Source organism: Tiliqua scincoides, chromosome 7 (genome assembly GCF_035046505.1).
Source record: "Tiliqua scincoides isolate rTilSci1 chromosome 7, rTilSci1.hap2, whole genome shotgun sequence".
In the NCBI taxonomy this organism is placed as follows: Eukaryota; Metazoa; Chordata; class Lepidosauria; order Squamata; family Scincidae; genus Tiliqua; species Tiliqua scincoides.
Genome location: NC_089827.1, coordinates 25,153,692 through 25,177,622, shown reverse-complemented (window position 1 = coordinate 25,177,622; position 23,931 = coordinate 25,153,692). Strand labels below are relative to the sequence as shown.

The following is a 23,931-nucleotide window of genomic DNA, read 5'->3' as shown; positions in this document are numbered from 1 at the left end:
CACATAACTTGTTGCAGTGACCCTTGGGGGAGCAACCAAGCCCCCGGGCTAGGTTGCTGGATAAGTGCAGGAAAGAATCAAGGAGCCAAGGAAGAGACGAGACAGACTTTTGGATTCAAAGCAGAGAGAGAGAAAAGCTGATTCTACTAGCCTCCTCCTGCGTTTTTATTGTACTTGCAACATTGCTACATTCAGTTCTCAGATAAAGCCACATTAGAATCTCATACAGGGGTGAGAACAATGGGTGCTTCTTCACAGAGTGCTGTATCAGCTATTGTCACACTTCAGCCTGGGAACTAGCATCCCTGTCGGCATGCCGTAACAAGGGAGGGTTTGCCCGTTGCCATATCACCAAGGCTTTCTGTGTGCTTCTGCTTAAGCACTTAAAAACACCACATAACTAAATCGCTTCCTGTCCCTAAAGGGCTCACAATCTAAAAAGATGCAAATGAATACCAGCAGACAGCCACTAGAACAGACCGTGCTGGGGTGAGGTGGGCCAGTTACTCTCCCCCTGCTAAAAAGAGGAGCACCCACTTGAAAAAGTGCCTCTTACCCAATTAGCAGGGGTCATAGAGTGTGACTTCTTTATAGTTTCAGAATTTGCTGACCAAAGCAAGGTTTGGCTAGTCCGTGGATTTTTCAAAAAAAAAGCTAAAGGTGAGGTGCTCCCTAAAGCCAGCCTACATTGGAGGAGGGTTGCTCTGAAAAGCCAAAGTTTGGCCTCTTCCTTAAGACCTTTAAGGAACCTGAGAGCTCTTTGCCATCTGCCCAATTCACAATTCCATGAGACTGGCCAAGGTCATGGCGTCCTGGCATGTACCCAGCGCCATGTACAAATGTGTCTGGGAACACAACAGGCATTCAGGAACTCACAAAGGTAGTTTAGGATGCTGTGACTTCCCTAACTGCTGTAGAGCTGTCAACAGTAGTCGTAAATATGAAATACGTAGTTGTGTTCCATTTTTTCCAAACCTTTTTTTACGTGTGACTAAGTACAGGTTGTCTCGATATAAACAAGTCAGTTTTCAAAGAAATTGGTAACAAAGGTTTATAGAATTGTACACAAAGAGACTAAATCCTCTTATGATGATGATGATGATGAAACTACAATACACAGGTTTTTATGGTTGACCGATACAATGAAAATATAGCATACTATCTTTAATATATTCTTTCCATACATTAGTTGTCCAAAGGGCAATTTGGGGGGGGGGGGGAGGGCAGGACCAGTTTGCTTGCTGTAGGCAGAGAATGTCATATACACAAGTAAATCAGTACTTTTAACAGAACTGTAGAATTGAAAGCTATTTCTTAGAGACTTTGAAGAAACAGATTCCTCTCCCACTTGAGAGCAACTGTTTGTGCTATAAAGGATCTCTTACAACAGGGGTGCTCAGGTCAATCGACGGGTCGATCGCGAGGCAAAATGAGTCGATCGCAGGCTTCTCTCCCATCCACGCATTCCTGGGAGTGAGCCCCTTTGACTCTACTGGGGCTGACTCCTGAGTAGACCTGGAGAGGAGCCGCTCACAGGCTTCTCTCCCGTCCACACATCCCTGGGAGTGAGCCCCTGGCAGGCTTGTGAGCCCAGGGAGTGAGCCCAGGGAGTGAGCCCCTGGCAGGCTCCTCCCTGGGAGAGGAGCCGCTGGCAGGCTTCTCTCCTGTCCACAAATCCCTGGGAGTGAGCCCCTGGCAGGCTTGTGAGCCCAGGGAGTGAGCCCCTGGCAGGCTCCTCCCTGGGAGAGGAGCCACTGGCAGGCTTCTCTCCCATCCACGCATCCCTGGGAGTGAGCCCCGTTGACTGTACTGGGGCTGACTTACCTTTCCCCTGTTTTTGCACTGGTATGTATGGAGATCTGCCCCCCCCCCAACTTCCATCTGTTGGTTCTGCGTGCAAGGGGTTTTGCACTGGTCTTGCTGTGATGTCTATATAGAGATCTTCCCTCCCCCACACCTTTCCCCTGTTTTTGCACTGGTATGTATAGAGATCTGTTTCCCCCCCCCCCCACTTGTATTGGAATCGAGGAAGATCTGGTGAGGGGGTAGATGTGGTGTCAGCAGTGGCCCCTTTAAGGGTAAGGCCTGGGCATCCAGCAGAGTGTGCTGCACAGCTGCAGCCACTTGAAGGCAATAGGGCCCTCAGGGATATAAGAGCACCTGAGGGAGGAAGGGCTCCACTTATTTACGTGAGTCAGCCTTTTCCTACATGAAGATCATTAAGTTCCTCCATGACTGATGAACATTTGGAAGTGTGCTTGAGGCTGGCTGTCAGCAGCTACTGTCCGGACTATGCATCCTTGGCTGATTCACTTCAGTGCAAGTCATCAAAGTAAACTCAAGTAATTACAAAAATGTTTATAGTTCATTATGTTGTGTTGTGCAATATTGGCTCATGCAGTTATGCAAGGTACACCAACATACATTGTACACATAAATGTTATATGTTGTGATGGTGTGAACATTGTAAAAAAAATTCTGGTAGATCTCCGGGCCTTGCTGGGTTTCAAAGTAGCTCTCAAGCCAAAAAAGTGTGAGCACCCCTGTTTTACAAGCTTGTAGTAGGGCAGAAAAATATTTATTAATTGCAATTGCAGTCCACCTGCAGTCCACCTCACCTTCAGAGAGCTCAGAGCAGTGTATATTACTCTTTCTGCCTCTCCCCACCCTCTCTTTATCCTCACAACCTTATGAGATACATTAGGCTGAAATATAATGACAAGACCCTGGTCATTTCATGGCTGAACAGGGATTTAAACTTGGCATCTTTTTAGTCCTGTTCCAACACTCAAACAACTAAACTCTGACTCTTGTTTAATACTGGCTCTCACTTAATAAATATGTCTCTTTTTGAGCTGGAGTTAGTCCTGCCCTGTACCTGGAGAAACCATATAATTGGGTTCATCCTGGATGTTGTTCTCTGTAGGTCAATTTCACCTATCTCCTAACTGTATGATATAAGCAGTATATGTGATATGAAACTGTATAATACAAACTGTATGATATAAGATCTTGTCAAATGTCATCCACTTTTTTGGATTGCACTCATAGATATTGAGTGAAATCCAAAAGGCCTACACATTTGCCAAGGCTCCTTGTCCTTCTCAAAGACACTGGAGAAATATGGGGGGACCCTTCACTGTGCCCTCCAGTGTGATACAAGAATAGGAAATTAGGCATATCCTGGTGGACGTGCAAAGCAGTTGTGCATGTGTTCGGCTACAAACTGTTTTGTGAACATTTTGTTGAAAAGCAGTATTAATAAAAGGCAAAGCTAACAAGGGTGCTGAGATGTAAGATATGAAAAGCAAGTGTAATGGAAATGGCCCGGTTTCCCAGACTTGAGACAGCATTGTGAAACTGGCATGGAATGACAATTGTATTGCTCAATGCTGATTCTTTTAAAACTGAAATATTATGAATCTGACTTTAAATCTGACCAAAGTCTTGCTGTACCTTGTTGTTGGAGAAGCCTCTCTGGCTGCCTAATATTCCAGATGCTATGTATAAAAGATTTTTAAAAATACTTAGATCAAATTCCCACATTTGGTGGCTTTGGAGATTTTTTTTTTAAATTTCCATAACAAAGCAGTTATGCCATGTATTATCTTCAGCTAATTAGTTGTGTTAGTGTACTGGTTAATTTCCTGATAATAATAATAATAATAATAATAATAATAATAATAATAATAATAATAATAATAATAAAACAAGTATTTCTATCCCGCCCTTCTCCCCAAAGGGACCCAGGGCGGCTAACAACATATAAAACAGATTAAAACATAATTTCACAACAGATAAAAACATATTAAACACATATTAAACACATTAGCAGAACCCATAAAAACAGTAGTCAGATAAAAGTCAGAATAAAAGAGCATAAAACAGCAGTCCTTAGAGGAATCAGGCCTGTAAAAAAGCAACTAAAAGATGTATAAAAGATGTTAAAAAGGCCATGAAGTCAGAAGGCTTGGTTAAACAGCAAGGTCTTCAGGCCTCGCCGAAAAGTCTCAAGAGAGGGAGCCATTCTCAAGTCAAGGGGAAGGGAGTTCCATAACGTTGGTGCCACTACTGAGAAGGCCCTGTTTCTTGCCACCGCCCCACGTACCTCCTTAGGCGGCGGCACTTGTAAAAAGGCCTTCTCTGATGACCTGAGAGGACGAGCCGGATTGTACGGGAGTAGGCGATCTCTAAGATATCCTGGCCCAGAGCAGTATAGGGCTTTAAAGGTCAAAACCAGCACCTTGAATTGGGCCCGGAAACGAATGGGCAGCCAATGTAGCCCCCGGAGAAGTGGGCTGACAGAGTCAAACCACCTAGCTCCAGTGACCACATGGGCCGCCGCATTCTGCACTAATTGCAGTTTCCGAACCGTCTTCAGAGGCAGCCCCACATAAAGCGCGTTACAATAATTGATGTAACCGTATATGTACATCGATGTAATAATCGATGTAACCGTAATAATCGATGTAACCGTATACAATAACCTCGATGTCACCGTAGCATGGATCACCGTGGCCAGGTTTGCATGATCCAAGTACGGACGCAGCTGGCGCACCAGCCGAAGCTGAGCGAAGGCCCCCCTAGCCACAGCCGCCACCTGGGAATCCAGGAGCAGCTGTGATTCCGGGTGGACCCCCAAGCTGCAGACCTGCTCCTTCAGAGGGAGTGCAACCCCATTCAGAGCAAGCCGAAAATGGACTTTCTTGCAAATTGTTTGGTATTGCTCTAGCACGTTGAGGTTTCCTCCACTGTTTAGGGAACTTGGGGTCAAAGTAGACATTATATTACATGCGTAACAAGTTCCTGTGTTATTGGGGTGGAGGGGCTGCTGAATAACACAGTGGGGGCCTGCAAACTGGGGCAAAGCCATAACAAAGTGCCTTAAGGACTTTGTTCCCATACAATTTTGATCTTGATTATGCCTCTACCCTGTGCTATTTTTAATGCCCCCAAATTCCTTCCTGAAGTTTTTTCCCATTAAAAATAACATGAGGAAGGGCAAAATTGACCAGGAGAAAGGCAAAGTCAGAAATTCACATTTCAGGCTAGTGGAGTAGAGAAATGAGCCCTAAAAGTGGATGGGTATTGGTCAAAATGGGACAATTGGCAGGTCTGGTTTTATGTCAACACTTTGATCTCAGGGCTTCATGTGCATTCTGTGTTGAAGGCAAGTTTGGTTATCTTCAAGGTAAGAGTTGGGACCAACATCCTTTTTGCTTTATAAGCAACCCCTCTGACGAGAATGGACTAGATTTTGACAAGTAAAATTTAGTGTTTCTAGACATTCTGGGATTCTTCATCCTCTGTTGCCTGCTACTTCACTGCCATTGCTTCTTCACTAGTACTGCTACTAAAGGTGCTGTAAAAAGTTCTGATTTTCAGAGTTGGGACAGGCTATAGAAAATTGTGCTACAAATTGTTTGCTCACAGGGATATCAAAAGGGTGTCTGCCTGAGATCAGTAAGATAGCAGTCCTTAAATATACATTTTAGGGACAATGTCTTCAACTGGCATTTCTGATACTTTGCTGACTCAAATACAGTCGTGTTTATAAATGCCGTATAAGGCATTATCTCCTGGGGGCTGGGGATAAGAATAGGCCCTCAGTTTGGCTGTACTTGTCGTAAGAGGCGACTAAACAGCCACCGGGTAGATGGGACTCGTTAGCTTGGGAAGGCAGCTCATCTGAGAGAAGGAAAACTCTGATCCCAAACTTCCACTGCCTTGTGGCTACATCCAGTTATAGAAAAGGCTTCAGGAGTCAACCTCGAGGCAAAATCCGGAGCCGGAGTCCCTGAGGCAGTTCATGGCTGAACACAGTCACGTTCTGGCAACTCCTGCGACGCCGCTGGAACCAACCTTATTGGCCTCTGCCTTTCCATTGGACCATTTCAGCGATGTGGAGAGGGGGGATTTGCTGCATGGGTAACAGCCTATCCTCCATACCTACTTTACCCAGGCTTCGCGCACTGGAGAAGACACTCTGTTCCAGAGCGTGACACCATAGTCTTCCGAGACTAAAGGATGCCAACACATAAGGCATTAAATTATAATGGTACTGGTGCTGGTGGACAGCTCAATGAAAGTGTCAACGCAATGTGTGGTGGCGGTAAAGAAGGCCAATTCTGCGCTTGGGATTGTTCGAAAAGGTATTGAGAATAAAACGACTAATATTATAATGCTGTTGTACCAATGGTACAAGGCGAATGGTAAGGCCACACGTGGAGTATTGTGTTCAGTTCTGGTCGCCACATCTCAGAAAGGATATTGTGGAAATGGAAAAGGTGCATTTAAAAAAAGTGACCAAAATGATGACTGGGCTGGGGCACCTCCCTTATGAGGAAAGGCTACAGTGTTTGGGGCTCTTCAGTCTAAAAGGCACCTGAAAAGGGATATGATTGAGACATACAAAATGATGCAGGCGATGGATAGAGTGGATAGAGAGATGCTCTTTTCCCTCTCACATAGCACCAGAACCAGGGAACATCCGCTAAAATTGAGTGTTGGGAGAGTTAGGACAGACAAAAGAAAATATTTATTTACTCAGCATGTAATTAGTCTGTGGAACTCCTTGGCACAGAATGTGGTGATGGCATCTGGCCTAGATGCCTTTAAAAGGGGATTGAACAAACTTCTGGAGGAAAAGTCCATCACAGGTTCCAAGCCATCACCTGGTTTTAGAAGTGAGTTACCTCAGAACGTCGAATGCAAGGGATGGCTCCAGGTTGTGGTTCTCTTGTCTTCTGTGCTCCCTGAGGCATTTGGTGGGCCACTGTGTGATACAGGAAGCTGGACTAGATGGGCCTATGGGCTGATCCAGAGGGGCTGTTCTTATATTCTCATGTTCTTATGTTCTGATAAGGCTAAGGCATTAAAAAGTCACTTCCAGTTTCTCCATGAAACCAGAAGTCATGTATTTTGAATTCTGGGGCTCAATGTGAGCCCAACAGAGGCTGCAGATGGATGTCAGAGGACCCTCTGGAGGTGAGGAGAGCTCTGTTCCCCTCCTCTTTGGAGAGGGCACGCAAATGGGCCCCATGGACTCAAGTTGCAGATAACTTAATCTGTGGATAGTGAATCTGCGAATATCCCCCCCCCCATAAATTATATATGGATTACTCTCTTGGGCATATTTTCAGTAGATTTCAAAATTTATTTGCAAGCCTGAATAATGTCTGAAGTCATCTACTTGATATAATTGATAATCAGTATCTTTGCTAAAGAAATTTGCATTTCTGAAGTCTCCATGTTCATTAGTATCAGCATCTTATCGTGCATCAAAATAAAGTTTCTGCTGTTAACATAATCAGAAATTGTTGGCAAGTATTTTAATCATTTCACATTTGGGATATATATGACTTTTGCTCTACTGTACTTTCTTAAACTAAAATATGTCTAGATTCATGCTAGCAGGTGTACCTTTTCTTTAAGGGCAAATTCCACGGTATTTAATCCTGGATTTCTGCTATCAAACCATGTAATAAACATTGGCAACCACAGTGACTGTCATATTATTACCACTGTGTTGATTTCCTAAGTGACCTGTTTGACAGGATAGAAAGTACTTGCTTAATTGCTGCTAAGACCCCTGTGGGTGGAGGTGAAGGCAACATCTGTCTTTCCTTTTTATGCCAATGGAGTTTTAAGACTTTTATGTTGTTCCAAAAGGCTTTCAAGCATATGAGATTTAGAATGTGCCATTGTGTGTGGATAAGTCAATGCCTGTAAGTGTTTTTGAAACGGTTGCTGGGTGAATTTTTATAGCTGGGGTTGAAAGTACAGAAGTTACATGCCCTTGAAATGCATGGTGAATGCCACCATGCCAAAAAAGGACAATAAACAAATGTCTGCAAAAGACTGTATCATGTGATATATACACATATGTAGGTACAAGGAGATTTTTTAGATTCTAACTAAATGTATTGAGAGTGCAGTAAATTAACTTCCTTCCTTTGAGCTGACTCCCTTACAGCACAATCCTTTGCATGTCTACTCTGAAGTTAGTCCCATTGCATTAAGTGGCCTTACTCCCAGGAACGTGTGTATAGATTGCAGACTCAAACACAGTGGAAGAGTTAATGAACAATTGGTTTGTGGTTGCCACTTCTTTACAATATAAAATTCTAGATTCTAATTAGAATAATTTAAAGATCAAAAAGAAATATTAAAAATCCACTCTTAATAGTAGAGCTTTGCAAAACACTTGTTTATTATCCCTGTGACTCTTGCACATAGTATTTGGTAATCTTATTTTGTATAAAACATTTCATGTTTAATAGAATATCTCTTCATTATCATTGTTGTGGGGATGAAATTATTAACAACTTTTTAATGTACTTATTATCTTTTTTATATTTACAATAGCAAACCTGCTTCTCCATGCCAAAATCTAATGCTCAACCTACTGGTCTCAAGTATGCTTTTGCCTATATGGAAGCTTACCTCCCTGATTAATTATCCACAGTTCTGAATGTCTGAAAAGGTTTATAGAGTTTGTAGAGTTACAGTATTGGTCCATCTAGTTCAGTGCTACTATTGTGGCTTGCAGATACTCTCCAAGATCTCAGTACCTGCTACCAGAGATCCTTTTAATGGGAAATGCCAGGAAATTGTATTTGGGACTTTCTATAGGGAAATAATGTTCCTGCACCACTTGAATTCTGTCTAACATTTCTCAGCCAGTGGTACTTGAAGTGGTGTCTGGTGGTACTCACTGGAAACCTTCCACCCAACAGTGAGACCAGGAATGCAACGCAACAAGCAGTGGTAGGAGGCTTGACTGAGCAGGTAGAGCTTCAGTGTGCATGTTTCACACACTGGAAAAAGCCCTCTGTCCACCCTGAGCCTTTTAACTGGTATTTGTTCACTCCCGGATTGGCCTTTTCAGCCACACTAGACGCTGTGCCAGAACCACCTTTCAGAGCGCGATACCATAGTCTTTCGAGACTGAAGGTTGCCAATATTGTTATGTTGCATCCAGCCTCCCATTCTGGAAGTAATTGGTGATGATGTTACTTCATCACCAGTTACTTCCACTGATATTTTGAATAGGTGGACCATGTGAAGTGGTACAGTGGAGGTCAGTCATTGAGAAACACTGCTGTAGACCATTCCCAAAATTGCTCAATGGTGAACAAGTGTTGGGCACTTAAACTGAGAGTCCTGCAAGTTAAGCATTGGCTCCCTATGCTGCTCCACTATATGGAAGTATCTTGAAGGTTTGCAGGAAAACCTGTTATAATCATCCATTTTAAGCATTCCACAAACCAACAGTTTAGGTGATAATAAATACATGCTTGTATTACATCTTTATAGTTTTATACTTGACTTATCAAAATGATCCCATAAAGGTGGGAGAAATTATTTTATTTCATGAATTTTGGTGTTTTCCAACATGTTAATGTGCTTTTATTTAAAATTATTTAAAATTTATATTATAATCTCTTTAAAAGTGTACTAGGTGGGTGATATAGGTGGTATAGTGCCATCAAATTCAGCCATAGTCATTACTCATGCAGCCCCCATTATATAATAAATAAAAAAGCAAATAACAGATTTTTTTAAACAAAACTGAGAAGTGCAAAAAGTGGTGTTCTGTATTTATTTATTTTTGTTAATACAAAACAAGAACCTCTGTCTCCACCCTCCTCCCCATGTGCCCAGTAAAGCAATTGCAGGGCTTACCTTTGTTAAAATGCTCTTGCTTTCCAGGGTTGCTATAAACCAACTGGGGCTTGCCTGTACAAAATAGCCCATGATCCCCTTGGTCATCTGGTCAGTGCCCCCACTTGCTTCTCCAGCCCCCTGGGTAATTGGCAGTTGAAGCAGAGGTCTTTTTAGGCTAGGAAGTAGACACAATCTTCCTACAACTGCTTAATTCTCTTGCCAGTGGTAGAGGCCAGGTCTATGATCCCCTTGCCATTGTGTTCATTTTTGTAAATGAAAACCTCCACTAGTCTTTTTGTAAAGCAGAAGATTAAAAATGTTTTTTAATTGAAATTTTAGTGAAAAACATACACTGAACATAAAATGATTTGTCAGCTTATGGTACAAAGTTACAACAGCAAGGATGGGGATGCAACTCCACTACTGGAATTTGGATTGGGCAACAAACAATCAAATTGCCCTTCCAAAATCTTACTCTTGCAAGTTCTTCCAAAAAGACAGATGAGACCCAGCTGGCTGCAGATCAGCTGAATGTTGCAGCATAGAGGATTTTTCAGTCTTGTGATCATTAAATGCCCCATGTTTCCCTCTCTTTCCCTTCTGTTTCCCTGAAGGGAAGACCCATTGTCAGGTTCAATAAAGAAAATAACTTCAGTATGATTCTTTGAGATTGTTGCCATTACAGAAAGACCGAAAGACCAGGCAGGCAGACAATCATTTGTGAATTGTCTGTCTCCTTGTTTTATACCTTCTGTTTGGTGCCAATTGAACTCACAGCCTAATTCTAACCTGCGCTGGCTGACTCAATACTGTGACTCCAGCACAACCCTGGCAGACACTACCATTTGGCCCTAGAATATTGATAGATCTGAGGAAGGGCATTGGCTCAGGGGCTTCCCCTTCCTGATCACCACAAATCCATACAATGATATTACAAATGACACCAAATTATCTGTTTAAAGCTTTAATGTTCACATTTAGTGTCATAAAGAGATTTGTTTCACAGCCAGAGTGGTTTATGAATAACAGCCTGGAAAAATTTCATATCTAGGATCCAATCCAATGTTGCAGATTATAATGTCTACCAAGTCAAAATCAAGCCTTTATCTAGCACAAAAGAAGAGCACAGCTCTTGCTGCATGGAATGCTGTTCTGCCAGATTCCCACTTCAAGCCTCACTTAGGGAACTTATGCCCACTTTATACTAACTAGCTCCCCTTTCCTTCCCCAACAGTGGCCCCAGTTCTCTACAACACCACTGCTAGACTCCACCACCAGGGTAGCTTGCCTGATTAAACTGCAGGGACCCAGTTCCTAAGGCAGCAGTCCTTCAAGGTATAGCAGCACACCTCAGCTCTCCCCAGCCCATTCGAGTAGTCCCTTAGTTAGTCAGTTACTCAGAGTATCCAAGGCAAAGTCAATAAACCAAGCCAGTCTCCTCTCCAACCTGCACTCCTTCTACAACCCACACCAAACTATCATCAGGTGCTTTTATGCCTGAGTGCCTTATTGCCTTCAAGTGGCTGCAGCTGTGCAGCACACTCCCTGGAAGCCCAGGCCTTACCCTTAAAGGGGCCACTGCTGATAGGGATAGGGCTGTAAATTCATACAAACCAGCCAGGAATTGTTTCAGTTAACCTGAGTACGTACTCCATTCTATCCTTTATTTGCTTTATCACATTATTTAACCAAAGCAGCTTCAGAGCACAATGAAAAATTAGAGTCAATAAGCAAATGTTATGATGCTACTCAGGATTAAATAAAGGATTTTGAATGTCTCTTAGATTTACATAAAGGATGTGCCGATAATGCAACATTAAACCAATTCAAACCCAATTTTATATATTTTATTTTTTAGACAGTAGTCATGATATTTTACAATCAAAAACTACAGCAGAAAAGTCTTAAGAGGTGTGTTACTCACAAGAAAATTAATCATCCTTTAAAAACCATCAAATAGATTTTGAAAGATGTGTCAAACATTTGGACATTTTACAGGAGGAGGTACAACATGACAATCAGTTTTGGCACATGGAACAAAAGAATATTACTTAGCACTAAAGACATTAGGTTTACCCATTCTTAGGCCCTTTTATTTTGGCTTATACATAGGGAATTGAATTCTAAGAAGTGTCTAGAGCTCCTTAATAGAGAATTATTCAGACCCTCAAAAGTGACAGGTTCCAGGTGACTTGCAAGAGACCATGGCTGAATAGAGTTTAAACCTGTTTAACAGTCCAATCTAACATAAATCCCTGCACTGCAATACTGCTGCTCTGGAAAGGGCTACATTACATTCTGCAGGGGATTTCTGGTTGCTAGAGGTCTCCCTGGGTTGAGGGGACCTTTGTCCCCTTGCCTCTGGATAAGCCCCACCAGCTGCAACAGTTCAACTTGGACTTGTGCCAGTGATATCGCTGTCACAAGTCCAAATTTATCTGTGCAGGTGCAGGTGGACCAGGCCTGGGAAAGGGGGTTGGAATGCAATGTACATCAGAACCACTGATCCCATGAATCCTCACCAACACCGACATTGATGGCTGGGTCTCCTTGGAGAAAAACAGCCCCTGGCTGTTAAAAAAAAAACCCTCCCTGCCTCCTTTCTCCCCTGCTCTGGGAGGCCTTCCTATGACTGCTGGTGCCAACATTTTTTATAGTATTTTAACTTGTATTGGCAACCTTCAGTCTCGAAAGACTATGGTATCGCGCTCTGAAAGGTGGTTCTGGCACAGCGTCTAGTGTGGCTGAAAAGGCCAATCCGGGAGTGACAATTCCTTCCACACCGGGAGCAAGTGCAGTCTGTCCCTGGTCTGTCTCCCTGGCTATGGGTGAGTTCTTTTAACTTTGTCTTTTGAATCTTCTGGGTAGGTAATTGTAATCCCTATTTTGCAGATGGGAAATGGATACTGTTTGGTAGTATCCTGTTTAATATGGTAATTGTATGCAAATTTACCGTGAGACCTACTTCCAAAGAAACATGCATAAAATTAAACTGGAAGTGGTTGTGTTGGACGGTCATTCATTTTGAAATCTCTACATCTAATTGAATACACATTTATGTATTGTGTATATACATAATTCCTATATATGTAGAAATATGTATATTTCCATATATTTGAAAGAAACTTGAACAGAAGACTCTCATACCATGTTAACTGGTGCATTCATTTAATTTTATTTAAAACATTTATACCCTTCTTTTCCAGTACTGGTTTCCAAGGTGACTGCACAAATAATTCAAAAGACAATAAAATGAAAGCAGAGCAGAAGTAGCAAATAATAAAGCGGGAAATAAATCATGAATGGAATTTGTGGACCACCACAAATTATTTGGTGCCGAAACCTAGGAGAATAACAATGGTAATTGATATCCAAGCTATAAAATGTAGATGCCTAATGAATGGGCAGTAGCAGAGCTAGTGGGGAGTCACAGCACTATGTTTGCAAGCACCATTTTCCTCTCACTGAGGGGGAGGGGCCGCTTGCAAGGCACAGTTCAGGTGCCTGCAAAGTTTAGTGTTGTGAGCCCCATCCAGCTACACTACTGTGAATGGGTCTACAGTGAATGGAGGCTGTTCCAGAATCTGTATGCTAACATAGAGCAGCCTCTATCCCTTGAAGCCATCCATTTCATCTCTGAAGGTGGAGCCTCTAGAGCAGAACTTGGCAGCTCAATCCTATGCATATCTACTCAGAAGTAAGTCCCATTAGAGTCAATGGGGCTTACTCTCAGGAAAGTGTGGATAGGAGTGGACTGTAAGATCTTAATGTGCAAGCAAGTTCATATGGGAGGAAATGGTCCTTTAGGTACCCTAGTAAAAACCAGCACTATTGTGCCTTGGAACAAGCTGGTACTTAGTGCAGGTCTTTAAGCATTGTGCACCGAATGCAGTAGGAAAGATAAATCAAAATTAGAGTTGCTCCTTGTCTTCCGTTGATGTCAAGATGATTTGGTGAAGATCTTTTAGTGCACTTCACCTTAAGTGGCTTACATATAATTATACATCATAACTCAAAAGATTTTCTCATCTAGATTTTCTTATCAAAATATTCAGCAGTATTGAAGCATGCTTATAAAACCTTTCAACATTAGAATTTGCTTCCCACTTTTAAGAAAGTGTAATATGAAAATAAACCACACAACATATTAAAACATAATTTCATCTTAGAAGAACTCTTTTACAAACATAAATATATATATGTTATACAGATATATATACCTCTCTCTCTCTCTCTCTCTCTCTCTAAAGCACAACAGTTTCTTCAAACGCATAAATCCATATATCCATATATATATATCATATATTCACATATTTATCAATGTACTTTTGGTCACAACAATATGAAATGAATTTATGCATTTGAAGAAACTGTTGTGCTTTAGATCTTCATTTTATGTTCTTTGTGTGTATTAATTTCTCTTTGCCATTCTCTCTACAAGTAGCTAGACAGTTGTCTTGATTAAAAAGTAAGATTGTACAATAAAGATTGTACAATAAAGGCAAGTAATTGTTTACAAATAATACTGTCACACTATACATATATACCTTTCATATAAAGTCATTGCATTGTTGGCAACTTGAAGAAAAAAATAAGTGTATAGACATATACATGCACTTACAGGTTCAACCTTGTTATACACTGATTTTTTATACACCAATTTGTCTCAATAGAATGGCCACTGCAAATGAGAATGAATGGCCACTGTAAATGTGCTGATCGCTGGAGAAGGGGAAAAATGCATCCCTTTAAAATCACAGTTTAAAAAAACTGCTTTTCTTACTGTTGTAGAGAGATAGTCATGCAAGTGATTACAGGTATAACCTAATTATCCATGGATTTTTCTATCTCAAGGCAATGAGAAGGGCCCTTTAATTTAAAGGAAAACAGTGGTTAAACAATTAACAATAGTCTTGTTAATGCAAGAGAGGGTCTGCTGACATTCCATCAATCATTCTCTCTCCAGGCAGCTTCAGCTTCACTCCAGGGCAGCATCCCCTCCCTTCCCCCTGAGCACTGAAAGAAAGATAATCACTTTGTATTGGTGAAGGGAGGGGTCACTGGCTTGGAGTGAAGAAAGACTGATTGATGGATTGTCTGCCTAATGTCTCTTTTTTGCATCACAAAGGTCAGAAAGGCTGTTTTTAATTCGCCTTGCAAAGGGTCATTGTTTTTTAAATGATTTACTTTAATGTGATTTTTGCCATCCAGTGAGTTCTGGGAACCCTCATGAATAATTAGACTCAATCTGTATATGTATATTGTCTTTCATCTTTTAAAAATTCTTTTGAAGAAAAACTGAACTTCTCTAGGTTAGACTTGCCCAAATGAAGTTTCAGGTATACTAGAATTCTCTTTGGGGAACACAGTGGATAAAGTGTGCTGCACAGCAAAGTAGCAGCAGAGGTTTGATTGTTAGGCTCAATGTCAAAAAGAGTACACTAAAGTTTAGGAACTTGCAATCTAGATACAAAAGCCATGAGTCTGAGAGAGCACTCAGGTTCTTTACCTTCATTGTATTCTACCAGAGCAGTCCAATTTGCTTACCTTTTCTTCTCTTGCCTAATCCTCACCCTCAGAAGAGGACGGATAGAAATGCCTGCCTGCCTTTGGTGCATAAATCTCAACCCATCCTGGTGGGATCTGTTCTACAGTTTAAAACTACATTTGCTATATTCTGCCGCAGTAACTGGCTCTGTCTGCAAGGCTATAATGGCCATCTGGGAGTCAAGCTGTTCTCTAACAAATAGTGCATTCCAATTTCCAAGTTACATCTGCTGAATATGAATAGGGTTACTCCTAAATCCTCCTGGGCTGGCAGACCCAAAGATATGTTGATGTGGTAGCATCTTTATGCCATCAGAAGCTACCACCATTTTCCCCCAGCAGAGGGCTCCTTTGTAGGCTGCTGCCACCATTTCCTGTTCTGCTACTAGCTGTATTTGAATTCAAACCCTTTTCCAAGAGAAGGCGTGGTGACAGTGGCGTAGCTAAGGGGGTGCAGGGGGTAGCAGTTACACTGGACATGAAGCTTTAGGGGGGCAACAAGCTGAGCTTGACACTAGTGACCAAAATTATGAAAATATTGGTATGTATGAATAATACAGTCATATTACATATCATTGGAAAGGTAATTTAATGCAAAATGCAATGCAACAAACTGCACTGGAATATCTGTGTTCTATCAAAAGTTATGGTCAATTAACCAGAAAATGCCTTGTGGAACAGAAAATGATTTGCTTAACTCAAAACTGACCTATGAGACTGATTGTTCTGAGTGCCAGTGAGATGTTATTATGATACAGCATGGAACTAATAACTATTTATTTACTTAATTAAATTTGATTTTATCATGTGGGGGGGGGGCTACAAAATCTTCTTTGACCCCAGGTAGCAGATATATGCCTTAGCTATACCACTGACTGGGGGGAGGCAGCAGAGCAAGTGGGTGGTGAGCTGCTGGGGAGAGGAGGTGGGTTCCTCCCAATTTTCACTTTTTAAAAAGCCCGGGCATGATGTCACTTCCGATTGTGACATCACTTCTGGGGCAACATTTTGAACTTGGCACCGTGCTACACAATCATTAGCTACGCCACTGCTTGGTGATAGTGGTAGGTATTAATGACTGCCTGCCTATCCACTCTCTGTTTGCTGTTCAGCTCTATAAACTTCATTGTGGTATACAAATGGCATTGGTGTTGATGGCACTGTAATGATGGAATGTTTTTGAATGCAACTTGGCAAAAAAAGTTAAACTCAAATGCTACCTTATCGTATTGTTATGAAATGTTATTTGCTATTAAAATGTAAATTATTGTTTGAGTATTTAGAATTCAACAGGGAAAATGCGGCAGCGTGCTTTTAAAAGAATTGCTGTCTCCGCTCAAGGAACAAATATTTTAAAATAAGATGTAGCAGAGTTATTTTAATTCAGTATTGCACTCAATTACAGAAAAAGGTGCTAATATTTTAACTATTTTTTTATCCTAGTCCAATATAAACATATTAAAAAGTATTAATTCATGGCAGAAAGACTTTGGGTCTTATCATCATTTTAACCTTTTTAAAAGGTTGTCTATAACCATTTGGAATATCTTCAGAAATCCCAGGCCACGTGCCCCAGAAAATCCCATTGCGAACACCTTTGTATTTTTTGTTATAGTATTTGCCATTTAGATTGGCAGCCAAACATGCATCAAACCACCACCCAGAGCTGTAGTACGCTCCACAGTTTCCTGATGGATACCTGTCATTGTCCCTGTCCGGGGTAGTGAAGAACTTTTGATCATGGTTGTAAAATTTGTTGAAGTGCAGGGCATCCCCAGCTGTGCCACTGTAGCTACTAACACTTAGGCGGTATTTGAGGAGTTCATTAGCCACATAGAAGTGTTCATATTTTGCATATTCTCTGACTCCGTTGAAATCTTCAAGTTCAATCCTCAGTTGCATATCTTTGCTTTTGCTCAGAAGGTGAATTTTGTCGTTCCCCAGCCAGAACTCTCTGCTGAGGTTTCCAAACCCATTCTTGTATTCATTCCATGTTCTGTTGAAGTTAGTGCTGCCATCCTGACGCATCTGGATCACTGTCCAGCCGCCTCCCATAGATTCCATCTCACAGTAAGCATCAAAGCTATCATTTCTTACATCAGGGGTAATTCTGTAGATTCCATTGTGTCGTTTGCCAATTGCAAAATAGTCAGAGCAGTCTCCATGCAGAAGCTGTATAACTGGTCAGAAGGGGGGAGGAGATGGCAAGGTTACACATATTTTTGATTCACCATTTATTTTGACATGCTTAGAATCATCATAGTACAAAATGAAGCAACCTCAATTCATAATGGCATTTGTATTTTCATGTCATCTTGCTTCATAGCACCCATAAGATAGATGTTCGGTGTCATTTTTAGATGTTGTTTTTATGTGTACTGTATGTGAGTAAAGAGGAAGGATCCAATCCTAACAAACTCCCCCAGCACCAGAGCGCCTTTGCAAATAGAGTGCATGTTGCATCTTGCGGTGGGGAGGGGGTCAGGCACAGATGCCTCCTCAAGGTAAGGACATTCATTCCCTTACCTTGGAGTAAGCCTCCACTTCCCCAATGGGTCTCCTGGAATCTGCACCAGCTATTTTGATGGAATACATCCAAGGAGAGGCAGCAGGACTGGGATTCTGTTGCACACCAGTGCCTCCTGAAACCATCCCCTCCCGTCTCTTGCCCTACCCCTTTCCTGCCTAGGAACAAATGTTGGCCTGGCCAGGTGGGCCCTCTGAAAGTGAACCCCCAGCCAATGGCCAACATAGCCAACCTCTGATATCACTCCTGAAGCCTGTATAATTCCAAATCTGCTTTCCATAATGGTTCCTGTTCCCTACTGTAGCTAAACTTGACCTTTTCTGCCCAGCCCTCAGGTGTACTCATTTGATCCCTGTTGCCTATATGCAACATTGGACAGAAATGGCTTAAACACATATAACTGAAAGATTGCATACACTTCCTTGCTTTAGTTCATCCCTTCCTCTGCTGCCTCTTTGAGTCACTATCTATGTTGTAAGCCCCACAGAGCAAGGATGTGTCTTTTATTATGAGTAAAGCACCAGATACATTGATGGTGCTATATAAAGAAGGTAAACTCCCTCTATCTTTTTTTATTTCTTTGTTTGTTTGGAAATGGGGATACAAAATGCTTCCTGGCAAAGGTAATTTGCGTCTTCTGCTGCTCCTCAGAACTTGCTTGGATATTTTGATTTGTTTGTGCTAGAACCCTTGTCATACATCAGATACACAAGTGATCCTGTAAGGTCAGCAGAGTGATAGGTACTAGAGATAATGTGACACCCACTGTCTTCATCAAAGGGTAGATCAATATGACCTTCAACCAAAGAAACCTTCATTGCTGTTTCTTTTAAATAAATTGTGTACCAATTGTGCCATGTCTACCTTTTAGTGATTTTTTTTTATAATATTATTAATTAGTACTCTGTGAGAACTCTGGATTATTGCTTCAAATGTCCACATTGGATTCCTAAGTGAGGTGCCTCCACTGCATACAGCTGGAAAAGAGCTGTCGGCAAGGTGTTTTCATCCTGGTCATTATGTTAGTTGTAAATTTGATGTCGTGTCTCCACTTGACATTTGTTAGCCTTTGTGTTCAGCTTTAATCAGTTTACTCATACGGGAAAGCAGGAACATTTTATTTTCAACAAGATTGTCATGACCTTGTTATTGTTGCCTATTGTTTGTATAGAAATAGAGAACATGAGTATTTTCCCTAGCTGTTGCAAATTATTTGGTACCACTGACATTATGACACTCAGAAAGGTACAGTGTAAGAGAGTGACATGGTTTCCTGTTAAAGAGGTATTACATAATCACTCAGTTTTGAAGTGGAAACGCATTTGGAAGGTATGTGAGGCAGGAATGTACAATTTATTTCTCTCAGCAGCTAATTTTGTACAAAGAAAAAATTTCTTCCAGGTGTTTCCTGAAGATTATAAACCCAATTTATCACCTTAGCCAGCAGTAATTTATATCTCACAGAATGAGGAAATGAAGTGTCCTTGCACTATACTGTGAGAAGGATCCACAGCTCAGTGGTAGAATATCTGCTCTGCAGGTAGAAGGCCACAGGTTTAATCCCTGGCATCTCCAAGAAGGGCAGGAAAGCCCCCACACTGGCATTCTGGATAAATACTGCCGAATCATTGTAGACCAGGGGTGCCCAAACCCCAGCCTAGGGGCCATTTGTGGCCCTCAGGGACTTCCAGTCTGGCTCTTGGGGAGCCCCCAGTCTCCAATGAGCCTCTGGCCCTCCAGAGACTTGCTGGAGCCTGTGCTGGCCCCACAGAACTGCTCTCAGTGTGAGGCTGACTGTTTGGCCTCTCATGTGAGCTGTAGGATGAGGGCTCCCTCCACTGCTTGCTGTTTCACATCTGTGATGCAGTAGCAGCAGTGAAGGAAAGGCCCGCCTTGTGTTGTGCAAGGCCTTGAGCTACTGCAAGACCTTCATCCATTCATATAAGTTCCATCTCTAATATATGCGTTTATATATTCAAATTTGAAATGTAAATTAATTCTTTTTCTTCCTGGCACAAGGCACTTCACAGCAGCTGGGAGAGGGATAGTGCTGGTGGAGAGGCCAGTGCCAGTTGATGCTGGACCTCTGCGCTGTTCTGACGGCTGCCGAGCGCTTGTGGCAGTGAGTAGGCCACCGAGCAGGGGGAGGCGTTCTGCAGTGGGGGGAAGGCAGGAAGTGGGCAAAACTGGGCAGGGGGAGGGTGGCACGGGGATGGTTGAGGCCCAGGAGGGAGTGGAGATAGCAGCAGAGGCTGCCGCCCAATCCTCTCCACCCTCCCGTGCCTGAAAGCCCTACACAGGCTACTTGAGTCTTCACTAGCTATGGATTGGTGCAGATCCAAGTAGCTCTGTAGAGGCTCCCTGGTCCCAACACTGGGTTTCCTTATCCTGAGGAGACCTCTGGCTCCCTCCCTGGCCTTGCAGGATACAGTGGTGGCTGTTTTGGCACCATTGTGCTGTGGCGCCAGCAGCCCAGACAGAGTTGGGTTATAATTCATCTTGCTATTGCTTTACATAACTACACTATTTAAATAAAATAATTCATTGTCTGGGGCAGATACTAAAATTATGAGCTGGGAGTGGAAACAGGAAGTTTTGTTTGTGTTGCTAGTAATAGAAGGCCAGATCTTAAGGTCTATATGATGAATATGCAGATAATCAGATGAATTATAATGGTGGTATCCTTTCAGATGCACTCTTGAGCCTGGTCCACCTAGTCTAGGTTAAAGTAGACTGCTGGGAGAAAGGGGGCATGGCACATTTGGCAGTTAATCTGTATTTTCCACTGGGTGAGAATGTTATGTAGATATCTATCATTCCCCCAGTAATTCATGTTGCGCTGTGACTCGGATCACCTGCATCCAGGCTGCAATGGTTCCTCGGAATATTTTTGGCATAGCAAGCTCAATCTATTTTTGGCAATTCTTTATCACTCATTGTAAGGTATTTGCGTGACACTGATCAAACTAATAAACACATAATAGAAATCACTTGGGAACTTCCTGCATATAAGAACAGGTTCACCCATTAACTCCAGACTAACTTTTTGGAAGGCTAGGGCTGCAATCCGAAACACACTTTCCTGGAAGTAAGTTCCATTGACTATAATGGGACTTACTTCTGAGTGGATGTGCATAGGGCTCTAGGTTAGTTCAATGCCAGCATAAATCTGTTTTGAGACATTCACATGATACACAAGCACTTGCATGGAGGGAGGAGCTGCCTGTAGCACTAACTCCCTTGGAATCAAGTACTCTAGTCTCATTTGGATAGTAAAGATCTATACTAGACAGTTAGCTGGAAGTAATGATATTATTTATCATTTGTACAGTGTCCAAAGCACTTTACATACATTATCTTGATGTTGTCATTACAATAATCCTATAAACTGAGCCGCTATTATTATTCCCATTTTGCCACAAGGGAGCCAATGCAAAAAGAGGGAATGACTTGCCTAAGGCCACATAGGGCTCAATCCTCACCAACTTCTGTTGAAAAGCAGTATATAAATACTGTTAATAATAATAATGTTCCAGCACTAGCCAAGCCACAAGGTAAGATAACAAACATGCTCTTACCTTGAGGAGGCCCCCTTGACTGCCTCCCCACTGCAGGATGCAGTGCACATCACATTGGCACAGCTATGTCAGTGCTGGAAAGTTGGTTAGGATTGCGCCCATAGTGAGTTAATAACAAAGGCGAGTTTCTTTCAATACAATGAACTCCAGCACACTACACCAGTTTAAGCACATTCATATGAAATGCTCTTTTGGGAATGACTTGTGCTAGTTGCAATGCATGCCAACATTTTGTTATGTTCCAGGTTTTCTTTAGGATAGAACCCCAAGTTTACTCACCTTTAGTGCTCTCAGATTAAACATTTCTGGTTTTGAATCATTTGTTTCTTAATCTGAATTTAGGTGAACAAAACCATTTCCCTGCCCAAAACTAAAAACTTATCTCAGGCAAAATGCATCACCTTCACACTTAATTTTTATTACTTTGGCAAGATAGTCTTGTTTTAACTACAGTCTCTAACAGTTCAAGGTTTGAAGAAAATAATAAGCCAAAGTAATCTTTCGTTCCACTTTGTTTATATAAGGCATCTTGCCAAGATTCCACTCTCAGAATATCACGTGCTGCCCATTTGGGATGTTTTTATGCTGCTTAGGTTCACACATGGGCAGCTGTAAAGCATAATCATTTGTGCCATCTGTCTGTAAGTCTACACCTTCTCCTAGATTCCCAAATGTAAATGGTATGACAAGTTGTTCATTAGCATTTTTCCAGAATATTTTCCAAATAATATTTCAAGGTAGGTTTCTGAGTTTCTTTTCTAGTTTCTTTGTTGTTTATGTGACTGTGAACGTCGTATAATATTGACATAACACTGAGGCAGTTAATGGTTCTGCAGAGGAGTAAACGATTTGGAAAAATGTTAAGCACACTGTGACAAACTGTTAATGAAACATAGTTCAGATGTGCAATGTAAATGGTTTGTGGCATTCAGCCAAAAATACTAGCTATCTCTTATAATCATCTCTCATCTCTGTACAAGAAACTTGTTTCCTTCTTGCTTTCTTTTTGAACAAAATAATAAATGTAGTGTGTATCATTATGAACACAAGTATAAATATCTGAAGTGTAGTCTACATCACTTAGTATAAACCTCACTATAACCATGTGTGAAAACTGAGTAGGTCCTGATGTTCTGCCTTTTCTGTACTTTGGTAGGGCCGAATCCTAAAAGATAATGACTAACTGGGGTTTAACCAGTTGTGGTAACAAGTAGTAAGCTCAGTTCGGGATGTTCTTCGCCATGTGCATCAAAAGATGCATCCAGCCAAACAACTGAGCCCTGATGGACATTGCAGTTTAGATGGGGATGTGCCTGCCCATCAGCCAAAAGGCTGCTTTGGCACATCTTCATTACTGCATCATGTCAAAAGGATTTCTCTCATTCATGAGAACTCAAGTGGAAATTTGAAATAGTCTGTTTCTTACAGGTTTAAGTTCCTCTACTGAGCACAAATAAGTAATTTGTGACTCCAAAACTGCCCTTCCCTCTGTGTTGCTACAGATGTCTACAAAAATATAGATTGTATCAGGAGTGAGGGTATTCATTTTTTTTTTAAAGTTGTTTATAAAAGCTGGGCTGGGCCAGCTTCTCTTTAATTCATCCAACCCATTCACCTCCCGCTCAAGCGAACTAACAAAGGCATTTTACTCAAAAGATGATATTGTCTTTCGCTACCAGTCTGTTGAAACTTACTTATCTACTGATTTTCCCATCTCCAAAGAAGCCCTTTTTCCAAAGTAGGTAGATAAATTGACTCCTAGCATAGTGTGTAAATGGCAAAAAAATTGTTCATGCTATATTTAAACTGTTACACTGAACATAGTGCCGTTCTAATACTGTCAGTAAATGCATCTCTTGTAAAATGTTCAAAGCTGACGTACCTGCATTTGATTGTACTGCTGGACACTTTGAAGAGCATTTATCATCCAAATTATTCACCGCAAATGTCAGGTTCGCCACTTTGTGGTCAATATAGCTCTCCACATTGTTCATGTTTATGAGATTGAGATGCTCCAGCTGACCTTGTAAAGAATGAATCTGGTTCTTTGCATTCTTCAAGCTGGCTGACAGCCGAGAAACCTTGGTTTGCAATTCCTGGACTCTGTTATCTTGTGCTTTGCTAGTGTCTGTTGGAACACCTGTGTCGGGTGGCAGGAATTCATTGCCATCTTGATTGTCGTCTGACTGCAGCCTGCAGTCTTGGCAGGACTTCTTCAACTTGTTTACAACTTCCTTCAGGTTCTGCACTTCTTTGAGGGTCTTCTCAATCAGTCGAAACTGTTTGGGTAGCTGGATCGTCATTGGAGGCAGGTTGATCTGATAGGGGCATTCTTCTCCTTCATCACATTTTCCACTGGTTTTTAGTTTTATAGGACAAGCATCAACACCTTTCTGTTCCTTGCCTCCCTCTGTGCTGTCATCTGTCACACCAGAGGCACTTGTAAAAAGCAGCAGAGCCATCTCAAGCAACACCAAGCAAAGAAACTTCATTGTTTCTGAGCAGCCAACTCTCTGAGGAAGTGTGCAGCACCTCAGCAACTTTAATAAAGGGCTGCTAGCTGCTGGTGCTGCTGCTGCTGTCTGTGAGTAATCAGACTGACTCCCTGCT

General features: G+C 41.8%; 2 protein-coding genes across 4 annotated transcripts in view; one reads left to right on the top strand and one right to left on the bottom strand.

Annotated features, from left to right (window-relative positions):
* The window catches only part of CCDC146 (coiled-coil domain containing 146), an 85,939-nt gene that overhangs the window by 21,257 nt on the left and 40,751 nt on the right, over positions 1–23,931 (top strand). The window lies entirely within an intron of this gene.
* On the bottom strand, positions 12,505–23,893 carry FGL2 (fibrinogen like 2). The gene is made up of 2 exons (XM_066634437.1): positions 23,204–23,893; positions 12,505–17,396 (listed from the first exon to the last, which is right to left on the bottom strand). Exons 1-2 carry the CDS (start codon positions 23,811–23,813, stop codon positions 16,690–16,692), a joined length of 1,317 nt encoding a protein of 438 aa, XP_066490534.1. The 5' UTR covers positions 23,814–23,893; the 3' UTR covers positions 12,505–16,689.

Excerpts from the sequence above, each read along its gene's own strand:
- FGL2 (XM_066634437.1), bottom strand. The coding sequence starts at position 23,813 with ATGAAGTTTCTTTGCTTGGTGTTGCTTGAGATGGCTCTGCTGCTTTTT. Across the intron at positions 17,397-23,203 it reads AGCAGTACAATCAAATGCAG|TTATACAGCTTCTGCATGGA; the intron begins GTACGTCAGCTT and ends CCTTCTGACCAG.